General features: G+C 45.3%; 2 protein-coding genes across 2 annotated transcripts in view; one reads left to right on the top strand and one right to left on the bottom strand.

Annotated features, from left to right (window-relative positions):
* Positions 1–1,781: 1,781 nt before the first annotated feature.
* Positions 1,782–5,931, bottom strand: ZNF488 (zinc finger protein 488). The gene is made up of 3 exons (XM_042818230.1): positions 5,908–5,931; positions 4,525–4,753; positions 1,782–3,132 (listed from the first exon to the last, which is right to left on the bottom strand). The coding sequence occupies exons 1-3, from the start codon at positions 5,929–5,931 to the stop codon at positions 1,976–1,978; spliced, it is 1,410 nt and encodes a 469-aa protein (XP_042674164.1). The 3' UTR covers positions 1,782–1,975.
* A 16,302-nt stretch (positions 5,932–22,233) lies between these two features.
* Positions 22,234–27,039, top strand: part of ANTXRL (ANTXR like) — a 51,391-nt gene continuing 46,585 nt past the window's right edge. The window contains exon 1 of the mRNA XM_042818791.1: positions 22,234–22,410. Within this exon, the coding sequence (XP_042674725.1) occupies positions 22,250–22,410 (161 nt within the window). The 5' untranslated portion in view covers positions 22,234–22,249. The remainder of the gene's footprint in view (positions 22,411–27,039) is intronic.

Genomic DNA, 27,039 nt, shown 5'->3' on the forward strand with positions numbered 1-27,039 from the left:
TGGACACTGACTTTTCACAGCAAACTGGCTGGCACTCAGACAAAACAAGATGGAGTGGAATTTGGCCTGTGAAACCTTGCCATAAATATGTTCCTTATTCAGAAAATGTTATTGGACACAAAATAGAGATTGAAAGATTGGGAGGAAAACACATCATCTCCTACACAGTGCAAGGTTGTTCCCTGTGCTACGTGTTTCAAAGCTTTTGTTCCCTTTGGTTTTCAACGACTCAGGCGAAAGAGCTTCCTCCACTGACACGGAAAGCTGTATTACAATCCAACCAGATCTCCAATCTCAATTTATATCTTCTGAATTCAAAGACACAGTGTAAAGATTTAATCACTTTATCTTGGAAAATAAAGCTGGAGTGGTTGGCCTACAATATGTCAAATGTTCATGCTAATAGGGAACGGCCATGTATTAATGTTGAACAGCAGTATACTGGGAAGAATACAGTTTCCTGACTTACAGAAAGAGGTAACAGTGTGGGTAATATGTTGATCCCAACTGACAGCCTAAGACCTTAGGGCTGTCTTTTGTCATTCAGATGTCTTTATGTGCTTTCTGATACTTGCATTATCAACATCATCATGGCAACTCAATGAAAACTTTTGTCCAGTGTGCTGCAAACACTGGACTGTATCACTGGCATGATGGAGAGTAATAAGGAGCAGATTTCAATCTCCTATACAAACTCCAGGGGTACTCTTAGCTGTGAGATGAACAGTTAATGATCATTACTTGAAAGGGAATAATAGCACATGAGGCACATAGAGAGGTCACAAAACCAGGAGACCACGTTAAAAAAAAAAAAAAAAACCATACAAAAGAGACAAATGCTCATTTGAAGAACATGTTGTCATAAACTATCAAAAGTAAGTCTCTAAATGAATTTAAGATGTAATGAAAGGCTAATTAGATGAGCTGCAGTAACAACAGGCAGGACTGCTGCTTTCTTCTCCCTCCCGTCCCCACCCCCCCAAGTAATACCAACTCATCTGCATCTGAGTCTAAGCAGAACACAAACCAAAGGAGGCAACAGAAAATCATCTCATATGGACTGGCTACAGAGAGGCCTTGGCATCTTCTTCGAAACATCTGGAATTAGCCAATGTAGAAACCAGATGATAGAAATGGTCTCATCCAGTGCAATTCATGAACAACTGTGTCATTTTGTGAAGGACATTCCTCTTCTAGCTGTCAGCAGAACAGAGCCTACCAGCCAGGATGCAGAACACAGGTTCTATCTAGCATTTGCTAGCAGTAACTCAGGCACCCCAGCTGCCTTCTTCAGTATATCCATAAATTGAAATCCACAAGCGAAACCCTGCCCGATCAGACCTGCATGCATGCAGAAGTCACACAGATCTTGCAAGCCAACCTCTGGGAAAAATCTGTGCTCCCTTCCTTAAATGATTGTTTGACTACAGCTCAAACTTCGATACAGATGCAGACTTATCAGATTTTGTATACATTATTTCAAAAGCAGCAAAGCCTAGAACTCAGCTCAGGCTGAGCAAGAGGCCATCACAACTGATACAAACAGTAACTTTGTTTCTTTTTGCATACAAGCATGTAGATTTAAAGATTCTGCGTTCAGTGAAGAGGTTGCTGCTTCTGTATTTACATTGTACAGCACAGACACCAGCAAATCAAATTTTATCTGCAAAATGATACCTTTGTCCCCAAACTTTGTTTGCAAATTAATACTGCGTGTGTGCATTCATTTCACAATTTTATTTCCTCAAAAATAGATTGACAAGGGCCAGGCTGAGTTTGCAAAACTTACAACCCACTCAGACTTTTGTAAACATATCATATTTTTTTTTGCAAAGCATCGATTATAAATTACTGTAAACAGTGATTTTCTGTAAGAAATTAATGTAAACGCAAAAAAGAAATGGATACAAATGAACGATGTCCCCCTGCTCTACCCAACCTGCCCAGTCCCTTGGTGAGACCCATCTGCACAGCTCTAATTGTGAGAGGTCATGTGCCGGGACAAATGATGGCGTTCTCGGAAGTACTCATGACAAATGGGACATGTGAGCTTCTCCTCCCGTCTCCTCTTGCTCTGGGATTCAGTTGAAGAGTATTCTTTTTTGTGATGTGACCGCATGTGGAAGACTAAATCGGAAGTCATGCGAAAGGATAGGTTGCATTTGGCACACCAGTTCTGGGCAGCCACTCCAAAGGATGTGAAGGTGGGGGGAAGAAGAGTCAAGGAGGAGGAGGTGGAAGTGGAGGAAGAAGTAGTGGTTGTATTCTGTAACTGTCCTGCTTGCTTGTGCCATGGTTCTGAGCTATAAGGGAAAACATTTCCCCGAATGATGCTAGTCTGCAGCATCTGAGCATTACACAAATCACTGACAAAGAACTTGGAATTGAGAAGAGTGCTGCAGCACATGATGTCTGTGGTGGCGATGAAGCCAGACAGCTCCCCCAGGCTCTTTGGTGACTCACTCATGGGATGAGAAGAATTTATTGCCACTCTTTCTGCAAGACATTTACTGGGCTTGCTGAAAGCACTTTTCTGCTCTCCTTGGCCTCTGGCGGGCCACACAAAGGAGAATGCACTACCAGAGGAGTTCAGCAATGCCTCCTTTGATACCTGCTCCTTACCAGTGGGAACTGTGCCATCCTCCTGGTCTGACTCTTTGGGTCTCTCATTCCTCAGCTTCTCCTTTGTCGTCCTGACCTCAGTGAAAGCACTCTGCTTCTGCTCAAAAGCCTCCTTCCTAGCTGACTGCCTTCCTGAACTCGGCTTCCAGAAAGAACCAGCTGGTGCATGCTCTCCTCCAGCCTCTTCCTTGCCCCCACAGTTATGTTCCTCACTCAGATTATTTGTTTTCTCCAACAACACTGTTTTCCTGCTCCTGTTGTTCTCAGCCTCTTCTGATTTTGCTCTCTTTTCTCCAGTGAGACCACGAGCATCATCTTTGCAAGCTGTCATTTTGACCTCTAGATCCTTTGCCAGGCTGTGGAAATTCATGTTCTGCTCCGCTAAGGTGCCTTTTTCACCCTGGAAGCTCCTCCATAGGGCACTCTTCTCTGGGATGCACAGGAAGCGGACGTGGGACAGATAGGAATGCTCACATCTGAAGACTCGGTTGCATTCTTGGCATATCATCTCTGCAGAAAGAGACAACAGATTACGAGTTTTGCCAAGATAGAATCATGGATGCATGCAGATCCTGACCATGTCATTGACACAAACAAAAGCACAAAAGTGTCTCTTATGTCATTCAAGGTGATACGTGGTAAATCTAAAGTCAGAGTGAGATCCCTTGCTGTTATGGAAAATGATTCATGTCTGTTTGCCTCCATGTGCTACTTGCAGAAATGCTTCCATGCAGCCCCTTCAGCCATGTTTGAATTTGATAATATTGCCAGTATGCAATAGTCCAGATAAAACCATAAAAACTTTGGGACTATACTACTGCATTCACCATCTTTACTAGAGGATGAATGTTTATTTCTCTGCCACCCATGTATCTCTCACCCATGTAATGACATGGACTAGAGGTGGCCTCAAAGATTTTGGCACAAGCCTCTGATTTCTGCAGAGGATACTCTGAAAGTTTAATAAGTTATACAAATCATTTGATGCTAGTGCCTAAAGCTCTTATTCATGCTCATTTGGCAAACTGTTCTACGTCTCAAGGCATAGATGCCTGTGGCATAGAAAATATTCAATGTGAAACAATGTCAGTCATGAGCTGGAGAAATGGGGATGTGCATTAGCGTAATACCATCTCTTTCTTGCTTTCAGATGGGAATAACTCAGTGACCAAGAAGCATACTGCACATCTTAAACACTGTTATGCATCCATGCTCCAGCATTCCACAACATGCAGCAATTTATAAATGCAAATGATGGCAGAGGGCTCCTGAAGTCTGGGGTATATAGAAAAATTCACAAATTGGCTGGGAAGAATTGGAAAAACCTAAGCTGTAGACTTAGTACAGTATAGATCATCATTTCCCAAACTACGGAAGCTGAGCTTTTTGTGTAATAACTGTACCGCTGTTGGTTTCAAGTCTTGCATCTAAATATAGTGTTTCTTGCACAGACAGCACTTTGCCCTGACAAATTCACAGGGCTGATACTGTGTGTCTACATAGAAGCTAACAGAATATGCTGAAATCAGTTAAAGTGATTTAGTGGGTATCTGCTATAAATGTATTTACATTGATTTAATAGTAAAATACAAACAAGTACGTTATCGTATAAACTGACCAACCTATATCTATTACAAACAAAGCTTTATAAGTTACGTTTAACTCCAGAAAAGGGAATGTAGAAAAAGGTTTCTTCCATTTTGACTAGATCAAATTTTGAAGCAAATTTCTTCATGCTCTGTGCCTCCAGCTCAAACCCCAAAGCACAAGGTCTGACCTGTTAACTGCTGAGGGTTTAGACAGCTTTTATTTCCTGTATGACAGGATCAGCACATACTAAATGAGTTGCAGGCTCACTTCAGTCCTCAATGACCTCTACACGGCCAGCAGTCTGGAACTTACCATTCTGGGGACTCTGAGTTTTTATCTCATTGAAACCCAAGAGACTGGAAAGCTCTTCATCATACCAGACAAGTAGCTCCTCATTTTTATTGATTTTCCTGGTAGAGCGATAATATAACTGACTGTTTTCTAAGTAAGCTTCCAAGTTTTGCTCCTTGCTATTGGCAGCTGCTTGTACGAGCCTCATCCAAGGCAGTCCTGTAGGACTGTGCACAGACGTGACGTCTACCTGTGGGACAGAACACATAAAAGGGGAAGTTTCAAGTTCTGGGAGCCAAAATAGATGTCCAACAAATTCAAGAAAAAAGGTCTTTTTTTCTACATCACACAGAAACTGTGCCAAAGCAGTGAGCCCAATCCTTATACATCTGTGACCAAAGTTGTGGTGGGGAGAAAGATCAGGAGTTAACAACCTAATATTAAGTCTATTGCTCAAATAAAATTTTCCTTCTGTATACATGTTACAACACAGTGCTCAGTTGCAAAAAGGCTTTTCTCCACAGGGCTACTGAGTCCTTTAGTTGCAGGTTGACCACACTCTGGAAATAATATAACTGTAAAACATTTCTTTTTCTCTTCCTTGTTCAGTGTGTGGCTCCCATCTTATTTAATTGATTGCATTTGCTTTGAATAGGGAATGATTTATTTCTTTATAGGTTTTTCCTTGGTGTTTACCACAGCAGAACTATGTCCTCTGCAGTGTTTGAAAGATGGGGAAGATTTTCATAGCTGGGAGGCTGAAACAGAGGGTGATCAAGGGCAACATTTACACACATAAAAAGCCTCAACTAATTTTTGAAGCACCAAGTCATTGTTTTGAAAGGAAGAAGTTTGGAAATGAAAAATGTCTAATGACAAGTATGATCCAAGTTTCACCCCAAGCAATGTATAGCTCTTTGTTTTCCACTAATTGCAGGATGGCCATTCATTGGTGTTTTGCATCAGAAACAGTATTTAGGTTGTTTATTTCTCTGTTTTTAACTCAGTCTGACTGCTACTTACGAAGAAAAGTATGGCTATAATAGTCACTTGGATATGGAAGGAAACATTAAGAGAACATTAGTATAAAAGTTAATTAGTATGAGGGAGAAAATAAATTTGCATGCTCCGTAACTGGTTCTCTCAGAACAGCATGGTAATTAACAGTGATTGAGAAATCTTGAAGTCTGACAGCAACACAAGCACACCCACCCACAGACACAGTGGTTGCAACTAATAGCTATGACAGAGGCTGTCATTTATTAGTTTTTGTGTTTCAGAAATACCAAGAACCCACCCGGAGCTCTAACCAAAGTCAAAGGGAACACAGCTCCTCCAGGAACCAGACCTCCAGGGCAGGAGTTGAAAGAGCTCACAGGAGGAATCAAGGGCAGAACAGCAGACCTGGGTGCACTCAGCTTCAATCATGAGCCCACTATGGCTTTTTCTCTCCCTGGATTGGCAGTCCTTCAGGTGAATCCTTTGCATCCACACATGAGGGAAGGGCTTTACTGCCCAACAGGCTGTACCAGAGTGCTGTGAAGATATTCTGGCTTCCCTGATACAAGCTGAAGGAGAAAAGTGAGAATAAGTCTGCTCCTTGGATCCAGGAGGCAAAAGCATGAGAAGCTGCAAGGGGCAGAGGAAGTCAGAGGAAAGGATAGATTTTATGAAGGACTGATTTACTTTGCATGAGTAAAGCATTGGCTGGAAAGAACCACCTGTGCCAGTGGTTGCATAAGCATAGAAATTTGGCTCAAGGAGCTCAAATTAAGGCCTCCAAGTAGATGAGAGGAAAAAAACAGAACTCCCTTTGAACTAAACATAAAAGCCTAAGAAGATGAAAATCTTTTTGGAAATTATATTCTCCAAAGCCCTGCTGAATTGCTGCTGAACTAGGGTGAGCACTAAATTCAGCTGCAGAGAATCCAGCTTATCCTTTGTCCCTGTGTTTTTGCTATAGCCAGCATATCAATACCCATTTCTTGTTTTCCCTTCAGTGCCATGACAATATTGTGTCATTGTGATTGTATCATTAATTAATTGTCTGCACACAGAGTTGCAAGCTAAACAATAATTCCTGATTTCTGGAAGGTTTAGTTTTAATTTTGAGAAGCAAAGAGGATATGGGGCTAAGGGCTGCATCTGAAATAGCTACTTGCACACAATTTGATGCATTGACTGACAAAAACAGAGATCAGAGCCGGTTCAGACATTCAGTGCCATGCCTTCATAACAACTCCTAACTCATATGCAGCAAAACTCTAAATCCCTCCCACTGCAGGTCTGTTCCAGTGTAGAAACTCTTTGCGATTTTTCCTTGACTCTACTCATTCTAAAACTCCCAGGAGGAATAAAGAATTATTCTATGGAGTCTGATCTCAGGAGGGTTAATTCTCCAGAGAGCTGATAGTTGTCCTGAAGCACTGATAATCCAGCCTGAGCAGGCTAACTTGTGTCAGGGACTCAAATGAACAGTCAGTAAAAGTCTGAAGCCTCTTTATCTTTTTCTTGATTTCTTTAAAGCAAAAACATCAAGCAGATGTCTCCAAACAGATACATCTTCCATACTACACATTCTGCCTGGAATTTCTCTAAACTACAGAAAACTTAAAAGAATCAGTTATTTCTTTACATGGTGTCCCTGTCTTCATCTACACCAGTGACGACTGAAATGCACTCCAAGACCCTGAAGGCTGAGATAAGATGCCAGCAGGAGAAATAAGCATTGTCCAAATGAAAACGTCATGATGAACAGCGGCTATGGAACAAAATATTTGGGAATTAGAAATTGAGATTAAACAGATTAAAATTCACTCCAACACCATCCTGGGGCTCCTGACCTCCCCAGTATGATGGTTCATTTTGTTTCACAGCCCCAGTTCATTGGCTTTCCTGCAGTAATTTCAAACAGCAGGTGCAATGCAGAGTTATCTGAGGTAACTTCAGCTGATCCGTGTACTAATAGTAGTAGGATGTGGCTACCTGAATAATGTGTGGGCCAGCTGCCTGATTGACATCTTTTACACATCATACTAAAGTCACTGCCAATAGTAGTTTTACTTTTATGGGTAACTGAGAAAATCAGATTTACAGTGCCTCCTAGTAAACCTCCTGTGTTCTTTGTAAGGAGAAAATCTGAGTGAGATAAGTGAAGATGCAAAACTATTCATCCCTCTTTCCTCCTGCTTGCAGTCAGTGCTGAAGCAGGTTGTCAGTCTTGAGCACAGAAACAGGACTTTGTATTCTTCCTGCAAAGGCAACAGTTTTCATTGAGGTTCCCCCGGTCTACAGCCCATAAATCAGCAATGCATCATCTGCTTCTCCCTTTTGGAGGAGCTGTTAGTTGTGCTGAACAGAGAAAAAATCTACCCCTTACAAAGTCAGGATGCTGTAAACCTGAAGGATGATGTAACTCTGTCTGACAGGACTAGCATCAAGCATTGCTTTTCCCCACCTTAAACACATAGTGAATGGTCCGTCTATCAGAACACTTGAGGGCAATAAAAGCTACAGTGTCCAGCAGGGTGTTCTGCAGCATGCACGGGCCAAAAACAGCTTCTTCAGGAATGTCTTGTGTGGTGTGAACAGTAGCCAGTATATCCGGGAAATGGTGATGCAGAAATCTGTTGTCACTTGTCCAAAGGAATTTAGGCAAAGATGTGAGTTCCATCATAAACCTGTAAAATAACAAGAAGTCACACTTGGAATACAGATGGTAATGGAAGGAGACATCACTACTTAAAATATAAAGGCTTCTAGAAACTGCAGGTGAATCATAAGAGCATGCCAAAACATTGTCAGTTGGAGTTTACAGCTTTGTTAACATCTCATTCAGAAAGGGAAAAGCAACTTTGTAGTTAACCAAAACATGAGATTTGTAAACAAGTTGATTACATTTTTCTGGAACAGTCAGACAGTCCAGGAGCCCAGCTGCTCTGCACTGCTACTCCTCATGGCCAGGAATAAGAAACATTGGGAACAGTAAGCTAAATTTTCAACCAGTAGAATTTTGTATTTTCTTTTCCAGTATATTCTCAGGTAACCTTCTTACTTATTACTGGTAGCTTGCAGAATTGTGAAGAAAGATGAGAAGGACAGCAACAACAAAAAAAAAAGCAGATGTAATCTGAGATGGGTTTTGAAAAAGTCATGTTCTTTAGTTTGGAAGCGTGACATCAGTCTAAGTACTCAGGTGCACAACCAGGAGTAAACTGAGTGTCTGCTCAAACTGAATGCACAAAATCTCTGTTGACTGACACAAGGATTATATCCTTCCCTTCCCAGAATGTACTTAAGATAATAGTTATTAGCTGTTGTTAGGAAAATCAAATCAGATTATGACTCTTGCCATTAGCATAATATTAGGAGAGATTGGTGTGCTCAGGGGGTTGAATTTTCTTGCCCTGAATGTCGAATATTAAATCTTTTCAGTGCAGAGGCGATTTCTGCACTATACACCTCAATCCGAGATATGCGTATGCAGCAAAGATGTAGTTTTGTGCTATTTGCCATTCTGAGCTTCCCTAGGCTTTTAATGAAGATATTGCCATCTCCTGCTCCCAGATGGAGGACATGAAAAAACCCTAATTTATGCCATCAAGAGCTGGATCAGGTCCATTAGGCACAGAAAATTAAAGAGAACAGCAACAAGCCCTGAAGAGGCCTTAGCCTAATAAACACCGAGATAGAAGGGCTGAAGATCCAGTCTAATCTTTCTCATTCTCTGCCAGCAGAATTGATTTGTTACTCACTGACTCGTGACTTAAACTGAAGTGATATAATGTGCTCAGGAGAGTTGCACTGATTTAACTAAATCAGTTTCTAAATCAGTATCATTAATTCAGAATAATGTCCTCCTCATAGGCAAGGTCTGAGCCCCCATCCTGGAAATAAGGAAATGCATGTTCACGTATGCAGAAAGTAGTGAACCTCTGAAGGATGAAGGTCTAAAACAGACAAGCAAGACAAAGAGTGGGAGGTAAAAGGGTAAAAAACATGTCAGCTGACTTGCCAGATATTAGGCCTTAAGAGGAGGATAGAACAGGACTCTGCTTTCAGTTACTGATGAATTTTATTGCCTGGTTTCCCAATAACCTGATAAAGTCACTACTGGTGTAAGAACAAGATGATGTCTTCTGTGTGCACATTTGTACAACACAGGATCTGCCTAAATGAATACAACGAATTCCTATGTTTGTCTGTTTCCATTTAAGCAGTACTGATTTTTAATAAATGGAGTGAGGCCATCTTTTAAAATTAATAATAATGCAAAAAATAAAAGCTCCATACCATCAGAAAAATAAATTTGAGATCTAAAATGCTTCAGTGTACCTCTGCACAAGAAAGCATTTAGAAACAAGTTACAAGCTAAAACAATCTCTTTTGTAAGAGTCTACATTTGGGGAATTCTTAATCCCTTCTAGCATTATTTTATTTATCCACTTACAACTTTAGATTGCAAGCCCTCTCTCCTTTCTAATTCATCCAAATGTCTCCATGTATATAGGAGAGTGTTGTACATTAGCTATCTCAGTGTCCCTTCAGAGGAAGCTGAATTTTCTGTTTTCTTTGATGCCCTCAAGACTGAATTTGCAGGACATTGCTGAGGATGTGCATGCGAGCACACCCGTGTCAGAAAGGGATGGGTCACTGGCTGTGCTGTCCCAACCTCCTCCAGAAATCCCCACTGAGGTATGGATACTGGGCTTGAAGGAATATAGACCTGATTCCAGCCAGGTCCTGCTGCCTCGTATCTTTCCCTGTTTCAGCAGGCATCAAAGAGCATAACCCATAAACCCCAGCATGACAAGAATAATTTCTCCAAAAACTGACAATGTGTGGACACCAAATCTCAGATTTACATGCAACACCACCACCTAGTGATTTCTTCCAGAACAGACATCCCGCAGAGTGACTGACAGAGAGGCAGGACAGGCCTCAGCGCTGCTCCCCACTTGTGTTTTGCTGCCCACAGGGTGGAAGCGAAACATCAGCATGGCTGCTCTGCACTCCTTGGTGCCGGTGCAGCCACTGGCAGTGCAGTGCATGCCACCTGCCTGATGCCCCTGGTCCTGCCCCCCGTCCTGAGTGCTGAAGGGCTTCCATACATCTCACAAAAAGGGCAGAAATCATTCCAAGGTGCAGCAGCCTTTGCCTGCTCTTGCTGTCCCACTGGGCTGCTTGCAGATAATTCTCCCTTCTGGGAGCAAATAAATCAACACACCTTCTGTTCCATTAAATTCTCCTGAATTGAGGGGATGCAGGAAATGGAAGCCAATAAGGTGTATCAGACCACTAACATACCTTTCTTCTATCCAAAGTCAAGCATGTATCAAACTCAACAAGCCTTGTGCTTTGCTTGTTTTCTAAATGACTTGTGAATTAGTCACAGATCTGATGGACAAAAAAATCCCCCAAGTGACATTCCTCACCTGCACAGCAGGGTCAGCTCTGGGGAAGCTGCAAAGAGGACGTAACATGGGTACAGAGCAAAGGAACTCGTTCCTGTGAGTCCTGTAGCAACTTTCTTCACAGGGAGATCAAATAATTTGTTGAATGCACCACCTAGTGAAACATCTCAGCATAACACCGAGGCTTCAGGCAAAGAGACAGCAGCACAGGAACTCTTGATTAATTCCAAATCCAGACCCAATGTGTTTCACATCTTTGCCAATGGCCCTCATAGTTTGAATGAAGATATGATCATTACTAACCTACAATGGGAGCTGCAGTGAGAAGTGGCAATGATTCACAGGCTGGCTGGCATTTGTCTTTGGTAGACCGAACTGGAAGAATTGCTCACATTCTTCAAAGGAAGCAAAGGATGGAGAAAATGATCACAACTGAGAATTCTTCAAGATTTCATGAATTTCTGTTTTCTCCTAAAATGCCAGGAACTCCCGAGGTTGGCATCAGACCTTCATTTCCTTCCATTAGCTTCCCGTCATTGCTGCCTACAGCTCTGCAGTACAGTCACTACTCTCTTCTCTGCTTGATGCACATACACTTGCAAGCACTTGGAACGATGAGACTCCTACTGATGACTTCACCACTTATTTTCCTCAGCTGGCCAACCTCCCATCTTTTATCCTCATATGCTCCTCAGACACCACCACTTCTGGCCCTTACCTTGAGAGATGTGCTCTTCTCACCTCATTCCAGTACTTAAGGAATAACAGCTGCACGCAAATCTTCTTCAGTGACCTAAAAATCCCCATGAATGTTGTCCTGTGCCATCAGGACTAGCATTACGTATGGGTGAAGACACACTACGTTAAAATCATGCCTGTTTTATGTTACCGATTTCAACATTTGGCTAACTGATTTAAGGAGAAGCCATTCTTCTGCATTCTCTCACAGATTTGCTCACTGTTTTGTGCATCTGACAAACTCACTCCTCTGCTGCATGGAAAAGTTGACAGAACTCTGTCATAAATCTCCTTGTGAAGGTCATATCTTCAGCTCTGTATTGTGCAAGCAATTATACCCTTGCCTCAAACAGGCAATGCTGAGAGTGCCTTTGCCTCCTAGAGGTACGATCCCCCTCACACAACATAATCCTGCTGCTCTCACTCATGTTCTGCATAAGCAGTTCCTATTCCTCTGGGCTCACCCAAGCACATATCTGAAATGGTGACATAAATTGAATATTTATAATGCATTAGTAGGACATTAGAGTCAGATCACCTGTTAGACATGGGGGTGTTCTCCATATTCTATCTGTCATACATGAGAATTTTCATATGGATGAGTTTAGGGACTTGCAGTTTAATGGACTCTTCATCCCCCAGAGAGTATCTGATACACATATACCATGTCCCTGAGTGATGGATTTTGCATCTTTATTTCTGAGGAGTGTGACAGATCTGTCAAACAAAAAGTACCTGTGGGCAGGCAGCTCCCTATGGACTATGCAGTTGTGGATGCTTCATCAAAAAGCACATGAAATAGATGGTGCTCATGGCAACTGCTCCTACTCTGCTTGCTTCCAGAAACAGCACACAAATTGCTAGCAAAAAGAGTTCAGCCTGATGGTTTAGGGATAGTTTATATCAATTCTATGGCCCTGCAAAACCAGCTACGATGCTTCAGGCTGGCTTTGCCTATCATCATTGGAAGTATTTGCATCCCATTCCTCCTGCCAAATTTCAGTGTGATTTAGCAGGTATTTCTAGGAGTTTGATTTGAAGATATAGTTCCAACATTTTGCCTTACTCCTCTTCATGTCTACAGAAGACTTCTGTGAACCCATGCTCCATTAACCCAGTTAGTAGAACAGCCTGATCAAAACATAATCCCTTTTCTCCCTTACAGTCCCCTTTTCTCCTTTACTAAGACCCATTCCAGATGTTTTCCCGTACGTCTTTAAAGGGACCATTTGGAATCAGCATACTCTATATGACTTAGCTTCCGTGCAAGTTTGTGCTCAGTATAGACGAGTGCAACAGAGCTCGCACACAGGTGTGACAGTCATGTTTGGACCATTTCTGGACCACCAGAGAGGCATTCTCAAGGTTCTGCACAAAGGCAGCAGCAGAACTGACAGCAGAGCCTAATGCAACAGTAACTCCTGCAAAGCACAAGGGCAGCTCCCACACCTCTTGACAAGAACACATTCCCAGGGAAAATGAGAGAAGGGTCTATGAATAGCTATAAGCAGATTTTCAGATCCCTGATTTTCTACCACATGGCCTTCAGATGTCACTGCAAGCTCTTCTAAGGAATGCCTGTAAAAGCTGTAAAAGCTCAAGGGTAGAAACTCTGCTTGGAACACAAACTCCCCAGCCACCTATTGCCATTGGACTGGGCCCAATTTTCCTTGCCACAGTGACAACATTGAATTGTGGCATCGTTTTTTGTTTTGTGCCGGTCACAAAAGAAACATGTAGTCTTGCTTAATTTTATCATTGATTTACAGGTGTGAAGGAAACAACTCAGCCATCTTTGCAAGATGGGAAAATTTTCAACCAGAACTTGCTTATTTACTTCAGCTCTTCACAATCATAAATGGAAAGGATTAATAAAGATCAATTCTCTTAAATTAATTTGATAGAAATACTTGCCAACGTCTTCTTTAATTTCACCTTCACATTTAATTTCAGTTTGATGTAATATGCACGTAGCAGTGAACCTTTCAAAACAATCACCCTACTATGGAAAAAGAAAAAAATAAAACACATTACAAAGATATTCGTAAAAGTTATTGGGAGGATATGACCCAGGGGATCTGACCCACCCTCCAAAGCCATTTTTACATCTATTCTGACCTGCCTCTGGAGCAAGGATTAACTTGAATTGTAGAGCCCTGCACTTGCCATACTGACATAACTGCAATAAACAAACATTGGAACTACCATTCCCTTCTCCTTTTAACTTACTAGTCACAACACTGACAGTGTTCTCCCTGGAGCATATAACCTGGCACTCCTGTGGCCATTGCCTAAACTCCTTTTGATTTCAGGTCAGTCAGCCCGAGAAATCTGTGATCAGACATGCATTGTCATGCACAATAAACTACAGATATTGAAGAACTGAGCTGATGCAGACAGAGTGCTTCTGTCTATAGAATTTGTCATTCACTGTGGTTGTAAGGAACTAAAGATTCTTAACACATGAGGGGAATTCCAGGGAAATCAGAGATGAAAAAGTGAGAAAATTCACTTCCTGAATTTCATACATTTGGTTTCCTTCTGCACAGAGTTTCCTTATCTTTTTATTCATTCTGTGAACTGCAAAGGAGAAGAATCGAAGCTAGAACTGGAAAAAAGTTGGCAGGAAATCAAAGAAAGAAAAGGAGAATTCTTGTTTTGAAAGATATCATAAGTAATTCCAAATACCCCCAAACAAATGCAGAAACAAACTCAACCTGCTTCTTAAATCCATTAAACCACAAACTGAGGAGGTACTGTTAAAGCACAAAAAACCTTTCCCTTAGCTCACTGCTGCAGCAAGGTAGACTGTGCTCCAGCCCTGGCCAGGTCTGGAAGTCTCTCCTTTGGGGCCCAGAGCTTTCCTTTGCTGTTGAGAAGCCCATATGCGTGAAGAAGGTCATACGAGTGGATGTGGAGACATGAAGCAGCTGCTGCCACCATGTGATGCCTTTCCCAGCCTGGCTGGGCTGCACCAAGCTATGAGCTTACTGCCCCTCAGGGAGGTGTTACATCCAAAGTAGAGTACATCAAAGTCTAGGATGAGCTTGGAAGGGGATGAGGTGCTGCTTTTTGTGAGACAGAAAACTAAGCACGTGTCACATTTCTGAGTCTTGACATCCTGTTTACCTTCAAGAAATTGTATTCACTGAATTCCTGAACTCTAAGTATCCTCTTTTATCCTCCCAGTTTCGCCAATGGCAAATTGGAATTCCAGCAATGATTCTGCACAGAGATCAGGATCAGCTGGCTCAAGGAAGTCCCACTCCTGCCAATGTACCACTTCCAATCCATGTGGAAAGAAGAGTTCAATTAGCAGTGATAAATAAAATGCCAGTAAGAGCTATGATTTTTCTTACCCAAGGCTACACCGGGCCATCCTGTGAGTACCTCTCTAGTTCTTCTGCTCTGACCTCATCCTCTGCACCTCTAAGGCAGTTTGCCTGCACCAGGCATCTGGGGGAAGCAGCAGGAAGCACAGCTTTGTATCAGGGAGGAATTTGCTGGCTGCATAGGTGAGATGAGTCTAAAACTAGTGGGGAAAAACTGGGGCTGAACTAGCCTGCTACATGCAAATAGTTTTGCTCAGCATTTAGCTGACCCCAGCTAACTGACCCACCTTCCTGCACAGCAGCTGCAGAACTCTGCCTTGACAAAATAGAGGGTACAAGCAGGGAAACAGCACATTCCCAGAAAGAATCATGAGGCATCTCCAAGTGGAAAGCCTGATACACATACTGAGCTTCCAGAAATTGGCCCTTTGTGGAGTGCAAGTCCAATATGGAATTGTTTCTTCTGAATCAGAGACCTCCAAGCTCATTGAAAGCTCACAATGTTGCTATTCTATTTGCACAGTACCTTCAGGGAGCAGCTCTCCAACTCTTACTATTTTAAGGCTCTGTGGTCTTCAGACTGTCTTCCATCACCTGAAACACACAGTATAGGCAATGCAAGCTGACAGCTCCTGATGAGCCATCATTATATCTTGGCTGGATACCCAGTCTAGTGAATCATGAAGCTGCCAAACCTTTTTATTATGAAGTATCCCTCAGACTTCAGTGGGAATAATGAATAAGACAGAGTTAAAACCCTGCTTTGAAATGAGTAAGTATTTCAAGTTCCACATCTGCCTTCAGCAAGCCTTGTGAGATCAGGAACCACTTGGAAGCACAGATTAAAAGGTAAGATTCCTGTTTTCTTTGATGTTTCCTCTGAAGACAAGGAAAGCCGAAGAGGGCTCTCACCTGATGCATAGCAGCTGCCGTGAAGATATGCAGAGCTGCCTCTGAAAAAGAGGCAGAACTTTTCCCCCAAGACCACATGAATGCAATTACCATCCTTTACTTGAAGTTCAAGAAAGAAATGTCCAAAGTTCAGTGTCAGATCTAGCTCGGTGAAAACATAATTAAGACTGGAAAAAGTTCCAGGAGGGGTATGTGTACTGCCCCAGTGAATTTCATGTGGGAGCTCCACAGCAAGCTCAGCTCTTTGTCAATTATAACATCCTTCTGCCTGGCACTGTATTTGATCTAACGGGCCTTCGTGGATGGTGTTGACTTGTGCAAGTCATTCACAAGTAGACAAAGGGAAATGACTATAGCTCAGTGGTCTGATGCCTTTTAAAGATTTCATTTTTGGGTGCAAGGCACAATGCTGGAGGGCTGACTCCTCGCCAGCCTACACAACATCCATGTGCTGCATTACCCTTACCTACTATTTTTGTTCTTGCATCTTCAAAGCCTAGAACATTAAAAACAGGGTTCCTGTGGGAAACCAGGAGCATGTTGTAGCTCTCCAGTCAGCTTTGAGGATTATTGGCCTGTAAATGTTATGAATTAGCCTCATTTCAGAGCACAGTGTATTTCATATTTCTGCTGGCACTGCGCCAGTGGTCACTTCAGAGACTGGGTCTGCCTCCTGCCCTTGCTGTTCTGGCACTGCTCAGTGTTCCACAGTAGGTACAACGCCCCAAAAATGTCACAGGCATTTTGAATTTTACAAGGCACAACCAGGAAGGGAGAGAAAACAAATCCCAAAGTGCCTCTATTTCTCACACTACACTAGAAAGAGCATACAGCAAATGTGTATGTTAAAACAGCAAAAGCGTTTCGTGGGAAGCAGAACAGAAAAAGTAATGATGCAAATTTTCCTCTGCTATTATGTCCATTGGGGAGACCCAGGTTGTGGCAGTGTGTGCTGGCACATCTGTTCTCACAGAGACTGAGCATTTCGTCTTTACATGGGCATCCGTGCAAACAAAACCCCACTCCCCACTTGCAGACAGAGAACATTGCAAAGCGAGCAGCCAGCACAAGCCAATGCAGCCAGACTGATGCGCCACAGCCACACAGCAACAGCATCTGTAACTTGGGAAAAGAATAACCACCTCTGCTCTCTCCATCCAATTCAAATTCATGTCTCCTTTTCATAGATTACAAGAAATGACTTTATCTGGTTGCTGTGAAAGACGTGGATGGTTCGTTTTCATTTCACAGTCCTGCTATTTATTTTTGGTAACTTTCAATTTTTTAAAAAAATGTGATATCTGCTCAACAAGAAACGAATATATTGATTTCTGTGTTCATGGGCATATACACATAAATACAGCCACACACTCACAGTTGTACATATGGCTACATGCACAGCTGTAGGATCTTTCGCAATTTTATATACTTGCCATTTGCATTTCAAGATAAATATTTCAGGAGTAGCCACATTCACATGGTTCATGCTGGAGATTTCTTCAGCTGCACGAAATAACAGCACTTTGTTCTTTGAGCTGATTTATTAACAGCAAATACAGGTAACAAGTGCTGGAGAAGAACCATATTAACAGATTCATAGCATTACAGACATGGAAAAACACACATATGATATGCCAGGATTTAGGGTAAGTCATTTCTTCTGCAAAATCTTCCATACACTTTATAATTCCTCACACTGAATCTATTTTTATATTTTTATTATTACTACTACTGCTACTATTATTATTATTTTGTTCTCTCCCACTCAGTTAATAGAAGTTAAAGTAATATTTTGACTTTAATGCTTCTATGTCTTTGGAGATTTTTTTTTTCTTTCAATAAGATGATATTTCTGTCAGGTTCTGCAGAGCACTGCTTTGCTTTGACACAGGGGATGTTCCTGAATCCCACATAAACGTGCTCTCTCATAAACAGCGTACAACCATTTGGTGTCACTTTACACATTTTCTGAAAAATAAACCATAAATTTAACCTTCGGGTTTTTCTCTTGCTTGACTAAATCCCTCTTTCTATTAGCAATGATACCTAATGAAGAGTAAGTGGAGCTATGAGCGCTACGTCTGGCTTTATTGAAAGCCGGAAAGAGGGGACAGCTCCACAGCAAGAATCTGTAAATTCCCCAGTTCAACCCACGAATGCAAATGCTTCTAATTTAAGAGCAGCTACATGGAAAATACAGAATTAGTGAAAACTCGCATGACGTTTGCCACTGCCATCTCCCGCAGTAGCACCCATCCGACCACAGAGCAAACGTGATGCTTCCCCACTTTGTACCCGACTCTGTTCCTACAGAAACCTTTTTGCAAAGGATTTATAAACGTGAAGACCAAAGTGACATTTCCAAGTGATGACGAGAGCGGTTTCTAACTTACGGAACCAGTAAGAAATTCCTGCTAAGGAGCATGGATATCTTTACACTGGGTAGAAATACGGAGTAGTGTGGAGAGAGATTCCAAAGAAACTTCATCTGTTTCTTAAAGCGATCAGACCCTAACCAAGCACCCCAAAGCCACGACGGCTCCGACCCGTCGCAGTCAGAAGAAAGAAGAGAGAGACCAAAGGGGCAGCCGTCGCCCGAGCTGTCCGGACAGGGGCGAAGAGCCGGGAGGCAACGGAGCCCCGCGGGGCTGCCGAGGAGGAGCTGAGGACGGCGACTCTCCCTCCCGACCCCGCTGCCCGGACAGCTCCGCCGGGGACGCGGACCCTCGGGGCCGCCCCCCCCCCCCCACCCCGGAGAGAGCCCCTTCCCCCCCTTTGTCCCCTTCTTACCGCCAAGGAGAGCAGCCCGACGGCAGCTGCCCGCTTCGCCCCGCGCTGAACGCTCTCTGCCGCCGGCACCACGGCCGCCCCGGCCCTCCCTCGCCTGCCGGCCCGCCCCCGTATTCCCTCCACCTCAACTCCTCTCACCTCTCCGCGCTCACGGGCTCCGCTCAGCCCTCGCTCCAGCAGCCGGCTGCGGCCACGTCCCCGCGGAGCCCGCATCCCACTCCAGGGCCGCCCCCCCCCCCTCCACCTCACACCCCACCCCGCGCACCGCCCCGGAGCGGCCGCGTCCCCCTCCCCGACACCACCGCCGCTCCCCGCCCAAAGCGACCCCCCTTCTCCCGAGCCCCGCCGCTTCCCCCGCGGAACCCCCCCGGGTAGCAGCGAGGCCGCGAGCAGGAGGTGGGAGGGGTTCCCCGGTGTAACAGTTCGCTGGGAAGAGGACTTTCTTTTAAAGTTGGGGGAAAAAAAGGGCAAAGCCTTTGGATGCGTTCCCGGTGCTCCTTCGCAGCGCCCGACACGGCTGCTGATTGCGGTGCCGTTTGGGGCACCGCGCGTATCGTTGCGAACCGTTTAAACGCGAAAATTGGTGCTTCACGGAGAGCACCGGCTGGATGCAAAATGCGGGAATGTAAAATGAGGAATCTGAGGTTTGAAGCGGCTGATGGCACAGCTGGTATGGCAAATACAGCCATCACACGTCTTGTCAGAAGCAAATATTCCCCAAATCCGGACGGCAACATTGCTTTTGAAAGATGTCGTTCCATATAAATGCCTTTAACGCCTGGCAGAAAATCCTTATGAACATGTTGACAAAGGCAATAACCCAGCTTATTTGATTAGTGTCCGTGTAATCTGAATACTGGCCTGTACAGGGAAAAGAAACGTCAGCTCCCTAATGCTTTTGAAAGAACGGATTTGCGCTACAATTAACGAGTAATCTCACACCGATCCTGAGTCACGCTCCACGCGCAGCGCGGGGACTGGAGCCGGAGCTGCGCTCCTCGGGCTGGTCCCAGAGAGGCGGGAGCGGCTCCACCGACGTCAAAAGAGCACCTTCTGGCTGTGGTCAGGGAACCGAGCTGAGTCATTCCAATTGCGGCCCCTGTCTCTGGCGCTCCTACTTTTGCAGCTTTTATTGAACCAACAGCTACCTGAGACTCAGGAAGGGGCTGAGCGGATCTCTGTACCCTGCAGAGCGATGCTCTGCGGGTACAGATCCTCCAAGGGGAGCATCGGGAGGGTGCTGGGGAAATGGTTCTTCACCAGAAGGTGGTGGGCATGGAACATGCTGTGTAGTGGTCACGGCGCCAAGTGCCGGAGTTCAGGGAGCGACTGGACAACACTCTCAGTCTCAGCTCTGAATTTTGTGTGGTTGGGTGTGGAGCTGGGAGTTGAACTCGATGATCCTCGTGGGTTCCTTTCCAACTCGAGATACTCTGTGATTCTACGATTCTACGATCCGGGGTTGGGCCTTGCAGCAGAGCGAGTCGGTGGAGGCCCTAGATGAGGGACAATGCACATGATCATAAAACAGCCGAAGTCATATTTTTCTTTGTAACCTGCTTGGAAGCCTGCTATGGTATTTTACGAAACAATCCGAATCTGAAATGGGATCTGGAAGCCCGATACTCTGTAAGGGGATGTGGGGAGCGCTGCACTGTCGGGAGGTGCCCCGGGACTGAACTGCGACACAGCCGGAGCATGATGGAGGTGGGGGGCGGGGGGAAAGAAGGGGAAAAGATTTCTGCTGCCCGGAGGCTGCTTGCTCACTTTTGGTGAATGTCACCAGAGAGGATGTGGGTTTCTTGTATTTCTCCGTGATCTAAGTAATCGCTGGAGCTGAGCTGGCCAGCGCACAAAAGTTTTAAAGCGGTAGGCTCGAGCCATGTGTCCAGCTGGCAGCTGTGCGTAATCCCAGCTGGACAAGCGGCTGAAACCTCGCGGACCCCTTCTCTTCTCTCGTGAAGTCCCCCACCACTGCCGCGGTCGGATGTGCCTGCACAGCCCAGGAATGGGGAAGGGAAAGAGAGATGCTCAGTCTCTCTCCGCTGAGCAATCTTTATTTTGGACCCGTGGGAAACGGCCAACGGCGCACAAAGCACGCGGGTGCTGTGGGGGGAGCTGAGGCGGGGAGAGGGCTATGCGTCCACCCATGTACATGCGGGGAGGGGAGAGGGGGGCAAGGGTAAGGGCTGGGGTCGCTTTGTGCCATCCCAGAGCGCGCGTCCCCTCGGATGCCGACTGTTCGCGGGGAGGAGAGGGTACTTTTTGCTCCTAAAAACGGCTGTACGGTGCGAGGCGATGCCGAAGCCCCCCTCCCCCCTCGGCCCCATCAAAGCGACGGGTGTTCTGGGGCAGGACCGGCGGGGCAGCGTGCCAGTACCCCACGGGGGGTCTGATTCCCTCGACCTTGAATCGTGTTCAAAGACATAGGGAGAAATGTCATGGTCCCGGGTCCATCATGCAAAGTGACTCTTCCCTCCCTCATCGCTCATCCCTCCCTGTGGCTCTTTCCATTAATTAGAGCTGCAGCGGCAGTGGGGGAGGGAAGAGCGGCTGGAAGGCAGCGGTTATGCAAAGTTTGGAGTCAGCATCCAAATGGGCCGGGGCGACTCTTGGGGGCAGAGCTTTGTAACCGGGCGGGTGGGGTTATGCCGCCGTAAGAAGCACTATTAAGAGATTTTCGTTTCATCACCCTCATTGCCTGCAGGGTACAGTTGCGACTAAGTCAAACTTTTCACCACAGAGACGAAGGAACGTGCTGTGACACGAGAGAGTCGTGAAAACTTGTCTACCCCTGCCCCTCAGCAATCACCACTACAATTGCACTCCGCAACTCAATTTTGCACATATGCCCTATCCGCGTCCTTTTCCTCCTCGGTTTCTCACAGCTTTTTGCAATGATGATGCTCATCACTCCCACTACCACATGTTCCACCCCGCTCCACCTATGCAGCCCCTCTGCCGCTCGTCCCGGGGGCAAGCTGGAAGTAGACCCCCACCTCGTGACCGCGGGGTGGGATTGGGGGCGGCAGCGGCGGGGCCGGAGCGCAGCTCTCTCTTCCTCCCCTCGCTGCCCCGCTCGCCGCAGCCTTTCCACGCTCGGCATCCCGGAACAGGAAAGTCCCGGTTCAGCTTTCCCCCATAAGATCCTGTCTCCCCCCGCGGCTCCCCTCCCTCTGCCCCTTCCTGCCTCTGGCCTTGCGGAGGGAGCCGCTGCGCTCCGTGAGGAGCCGGAGCCGCAGCCGAGCTCGGGGCTGGTGGCGGGTCGCTGGGACGGGGCTCCGGGGACCCTGCGGCCGGGCTCAGCCCCCAGCCCGCCACCGGCCTTGAGCCGCAGCCCGGTGCCCGCGGGCACTCTACAGCCTTGAGCCGAGATCCTGAAGTTAGCGGTTTGGTGGTGTGGGTGTTGTGTTGGTTTGGTTGTTTTTTTTTTTGTTTTTTTTTTTTCCTGTTTTGTTTTTTTCTTCTTCTCTCTCCTCCCTCGGCTCTTCTCAAGAGACAGACGGGGAGGGGGGGAGGGGGGGGAAGGGGGGAAGGAGGAAGAATTAAGGAAGGGAAAAAATGGCGAGTGGCAGGAGCAGCGTGGAGAGAGCTGCACTTCTGTGCTGCTTCTTGCTGGCGAGCGGGAGCCTGAGCTGCTGTGCCCGGCCCGAGGAGGAGGAAGAACACGAAGAGCAGCGCTCCTGTCACGGCGCCTTTGATCTCTACTTCATTCTGGATAAGTAAGTGACAGTCACGTTTAAAAATGGTTATTCACCCTTCGCTGCCTCCGTGTTGCTTCCTCCCCCTCTCTCAGTGCTTTCCTCGTCTCCCGCAGAGCCGAGCACCGCGTGCAGGGCAAGGGTCCTTGCTTTTGTTCCCCCAGACGCAAGCGTTTCCCAGCCGGAGCCTTTAGGGGCGATTCGCACTTCACTCCGGGTTAGGCACGGGCAGACCTGGGGAATCGGGGCACCCTCCGGTTGCGGGGTGCGGGCTGTGAAAGCTGGGGCTGAGAGGGGGTGAGCGGTTCTTCCCGCATCCCCCGGTGCTGAGGCTGCAGAGAGGTGCGGGAATGGCACCTGCGGGAATCGGCCATAACGGGGCTGACCGTGCAGGTCTGCCTACAGCTAAGTTGTGGGTGCAGGTATGCAGTGATTGCCTTTTTTATGTGATTGCTGTAAGATTTCATGGAACTTGCTTCTGACCGACTTCTTTGGAGCTGTCTAAACCTGTGTTTGAGTTGTTATATATATTAAAATATGCTGGCAAACACTTTTCTGTAATACCATGTGGTTCTAATTCAGATATGGCCTGAGGGTCTGGGTAAGCTCACATCCATGGACACGTCGTGACAAGTAGAATGAAGCCTGCGTGTGTAGGTGCACCCACAGGTGGTTCTCAAACAGTGTGAACTCATTTGCTCAGTGCACTGCTTTGGCTGAACAGCCAGGAGTTAAAATACAGGAGGTAACTGTTGGACTTACGCGCACTGTGCTACTCAGTGCCTCCTGGGTTATAGGTGGGATGTGGTGCTATGAAATCCTGAAGCCTCTTTGTGACTCTTGCCCATAAGCAAGGTTTGTGCTGTGCCAGTTCCCAGGTGGGAGAACTGTTAGACCCATCAGGTCTCCTGTACTGCCTGCGTGGGGCAAATGCCACTGCCACTCAGGAGCCAGTATGTCCCTGTCTTCAACAAGAAAAAGGTATGGTTAGTCAGGATTCAGTTTTCAGAGCTAAATGATGTCGAGACCAAAGGCATTTTGACTTTGTGGAAGATGCATTAGCACGCGTCTAGTGGTTTTGGTGTTTTGTTTGTTTGTTTTATGGGTTCTCTTGGTGGCATGGGATATGTTCTGCAGAGTGATTTCCTTGTCTAAACCATCCTTGTGTGCTCCCGATTATCAGCATGCTGCATTCCTGTTTCTCTTCAAAAGATCAGAGAGCACTTTACTAAGGTGGTTACTGTTATTGGTCATCTTCTATTCTGGGAAATCATGGCAAAGGACAAAAGGGTTTGCTTAGAGTTACTGACACATCGAGCAGCAGAAAGCTGGTTGTGTAAGCAAGCTCCTCCTCCTTTGTGTTGTGGACAGAAAAGCGTATATTTTCTTTTAGCAGACTACAGGTCTTGCATGTTGGCTCAGGCTCTGCATGTCCTGCTCCACTGCAGATTGGACCCAATAGAGCAAAAGTCATGCATTTATGTTCCAGTGGGAAGATTCTCTTTTACTTCAGTTGCAGATTGAGTCTTTATGGCCTTCAAGAGGTTGAAAGAGAAACCAATTGGCAAAAAGCTGCAGTAAAGTTTTTTGAGCCCTTGGTTTTAGAAACCATCCTCACTCCTAGGAACTAGTGGCAAAGGCAACAGCAAAGCTGCTTTTAATGAAATTGCCTTACAGTCCATATGGGTAACATTGGCGTGCCAGATCTTTGGAGCTATAGGTCCTTTGTGGCTTTCGTGCCTTGACAGAATGCATGTGGTGCTGAGAGGGGGTGTACATGCTGGCTGGGGGTGTGTTTAGATGCAGATGTGGCATACTGTGGCATATGGCTCAACATGAGGACTTGGGTTGGACTTGGTGACCCTTATGGGTCCCTTCCAACTTGGGATATTCTGTGAATCCATTAAGAACATTTCTGGAGTCAGGGAGGGTTGTCTGAGTGGGTGGATGTTGGACCTTGGGAAAGTTCTTTAGAAAGGAACTGGTTATTGATCTGTGCTGAGAAGAGCCGGGGTGTTCCTGGTAGGGAGGAGGCAGGACACCAGCTGTTAGCAGCTGGCCAAATCTGGAAATGCAGTGGACAGAAATTTGGATCCGCACTGATATGCATCGGCAAAGAATCCTGGCTCCAATTTCTAATGGGAGAGTCCCCAGAAAAACCAATCCGTGTCCACCAGCGGGTATCCTCACTTGTCCTGAGCAATGTATCCCTTCATTAGTACCTTGCCATTATGGAACGAGGTGCATTCAGTTTTAATTAGCTGTCTAACAATGGGATTGAAGAACTGACTCTGAAGACTCCAGGATTTAATCCTGTGGCACACTCTTTAGCTGATTGACAAATTGTGTCTATGAAGTCAGCCTGTGTGAACCAAAATGACTTTAAATCTGCTTTGCTTTGCTTTCTCATGGAAAGATGCAATCTCACATCTCTAGGACGTAAAATCCCTTCTCCTTGTGCATGTAAGCTCTGCATTTTACTGCAATTACTTTATTGGGTCATGATTTTCTTTTCCATTCTGCCAGGCAGAGTCTGTGAGGACCTAATCCTGCAGGCAATAACCTTCAGAAGAGAAAGATCATCTGCTAGTGAAGTTATTGGTATAATATACGTGGTGCCGATTAGAGAAGAGTAAAAACAACTGAGCTCTTACGGTTTTTTCATTCCAGAAGTTGATTGCAGGCTCTATGGGATAGGCAAGATCAGAGCAGTGGAACTAAGCCTTTGGTGTCTGAGAAACTGTCATGGTGAAAAGAAAATGCAGCATGTGTGGGAAGGAGACCTGCTACCATCCTCCTTAGGGTTGTCTGACTATGTCAGAGCCACATTAGATCACCTTTCTCTCTGCAAATGCTCTAATGAGCAAGTCTCTTGAAGCTGCAAGAACTGCACATTTGCTGGCTGCAGTCTTGTGCAGTCTGTATGCTGTACCCCTGAGTTAGGCAGGCCTGATCTTATTTGGAGGTGCAGTGGAAGACTTAGAAGTATTGAACAGAAGCAGCAGAAATTTTTCTGTTTGCAGCAAGTCGATCTCTCTGCATGAGGCGCAGCAATGTATCACGTCACTGGTGCGCTCACTTCTCCTATGGCACGTAGTAAGATCGAGTCATGTGGTATCATAGATCTCATGTTCATCTTTAAACAAGCACAGCTAATAAGTTAAAAGAAACAAATACATGGGTAGTGGAGTACTTCTCACTTGCTTTTGTTGCTCCAAATGCTTAAGCTGTCCAAATGCACAAAGATCTTATTTTCATTCCAAACCCAAACTGCTGAGGACATGCTGCTTGACTGCTCTGGTCTTGTAGAGACATCCTCATGCTTGAGTATGTAAACATGCTTCCTTTTCATCCCTGCCTTGCTGGTAACATCCAGCTGTTGTTTGTAATCAGACTGAAACACACTTGCACCGCAAAAAGGATGACTGACCTCTAGTGTTTTCTGACTATAGCAGTGCCTAATGACATCACTATGCTTGTTAATTAGTGCAACAAATATAAGTTCTATATTAAAAGGGTTTCCAACTATCCTATATCTTCTCCTGGCGATGGCTGACATGACAGATCTGAGCAGCGGAGCTCTCTGTGCTCTATATTTATCAAATACGAATAAACATATTTGGTTAGTTTTTGACCATAGGCAGGATGGAAAATGGAGTGGGATGGGCAAGGGAGAATGTGAGATTCTCAAAAGCATTTTCTCATTCTTTTTTTTTTTTTCCTGTTATGTTTGTAAAAGTATTGTTTGGATTTTGAGGAAGATTGAGCTGTGCTGCATTGAGAAAATACTTCTTCTCTTATTTTTTTTTGCCCTCTACAACATGGACCATGGCAATGCAAACACCTTGGGGCCCTGGCTGCCTTTCTTTCAGAGCAGTGATTCTAACTTTTTTGGAAGCTGATCTAGCTATCCTTTTCCTCTTCCCCCTGAACTTATGGGTAGTTCCACTTCATGGCACTCCCATCTCTCGGGTCCACAACAATATTGCTTTTCACATCAGTTTTGCTGCTTCTCCTGTGCTTGGCAGAAGCTTTAGTGAAGGCATCAGTGCAGTGTAGGCCACTTGAGCCTTCTTCTCCCTTGTAATCTGTTTTGCAGCTGCCTCCCTTTACCCTTGCTGAGCCACTCTTGAGAGGTGAGCCCCACTGGCAGGGAAATGGTGTTGAAAAGCACAACCTCTGCCAGTTAGATGGGAAACTAACTAACAGCAGCCCTATCTCATCTTATTCTATGTGATTTGTTTCCAGATATATATATTTACATATATATATACATATATATTTATCATCTCAGCACTCCTGTTTTTTCATGAGGGCTGTCAGGAGGGAATGGAGTTGATACCTCCTAAAATTTGAGGCAAGCCAGAAAGACATGATCAGAAAAAAAGGCGTTTCAGTAGCTGCTATTCCAGACCCATTTTTCAATTATTTTAAGGCAAACACAGTTTGCCTTCACATTGATAATTTCCAGGTAATCTTTTTATTTTTTCTTTCATTAAATATGCTTTAAATAAAGCAAGCAAGGAGAAGAGTTTGGTAAATACATTTTGTTTCCCTCCTCCCATGCTCCCAAGAAAGCACAGTTTCCTTGCCAAGTTTTTGAATGAATTTAGCACTCACGAAAGTAATGAATTATGAGTACTGGTGAGA

The sequence above is a fragment of the Centrocercus urophasianus genome, unplaced genomic scaffold, assembly GCF_019232065.1.
Source record: "Centrocercus urophasianus isolate 14NV4802_14NV808 unplaced genomic scaffold, USGS_Curo_1.0 seq_17, whole genome shotgun sequence".
Lineage (NCBI taxonomy): Eukaryota > Metazoa > Chordata > Aves > Galliformes > Phasianidae > Centrocercus > Centrocercus urophasianus.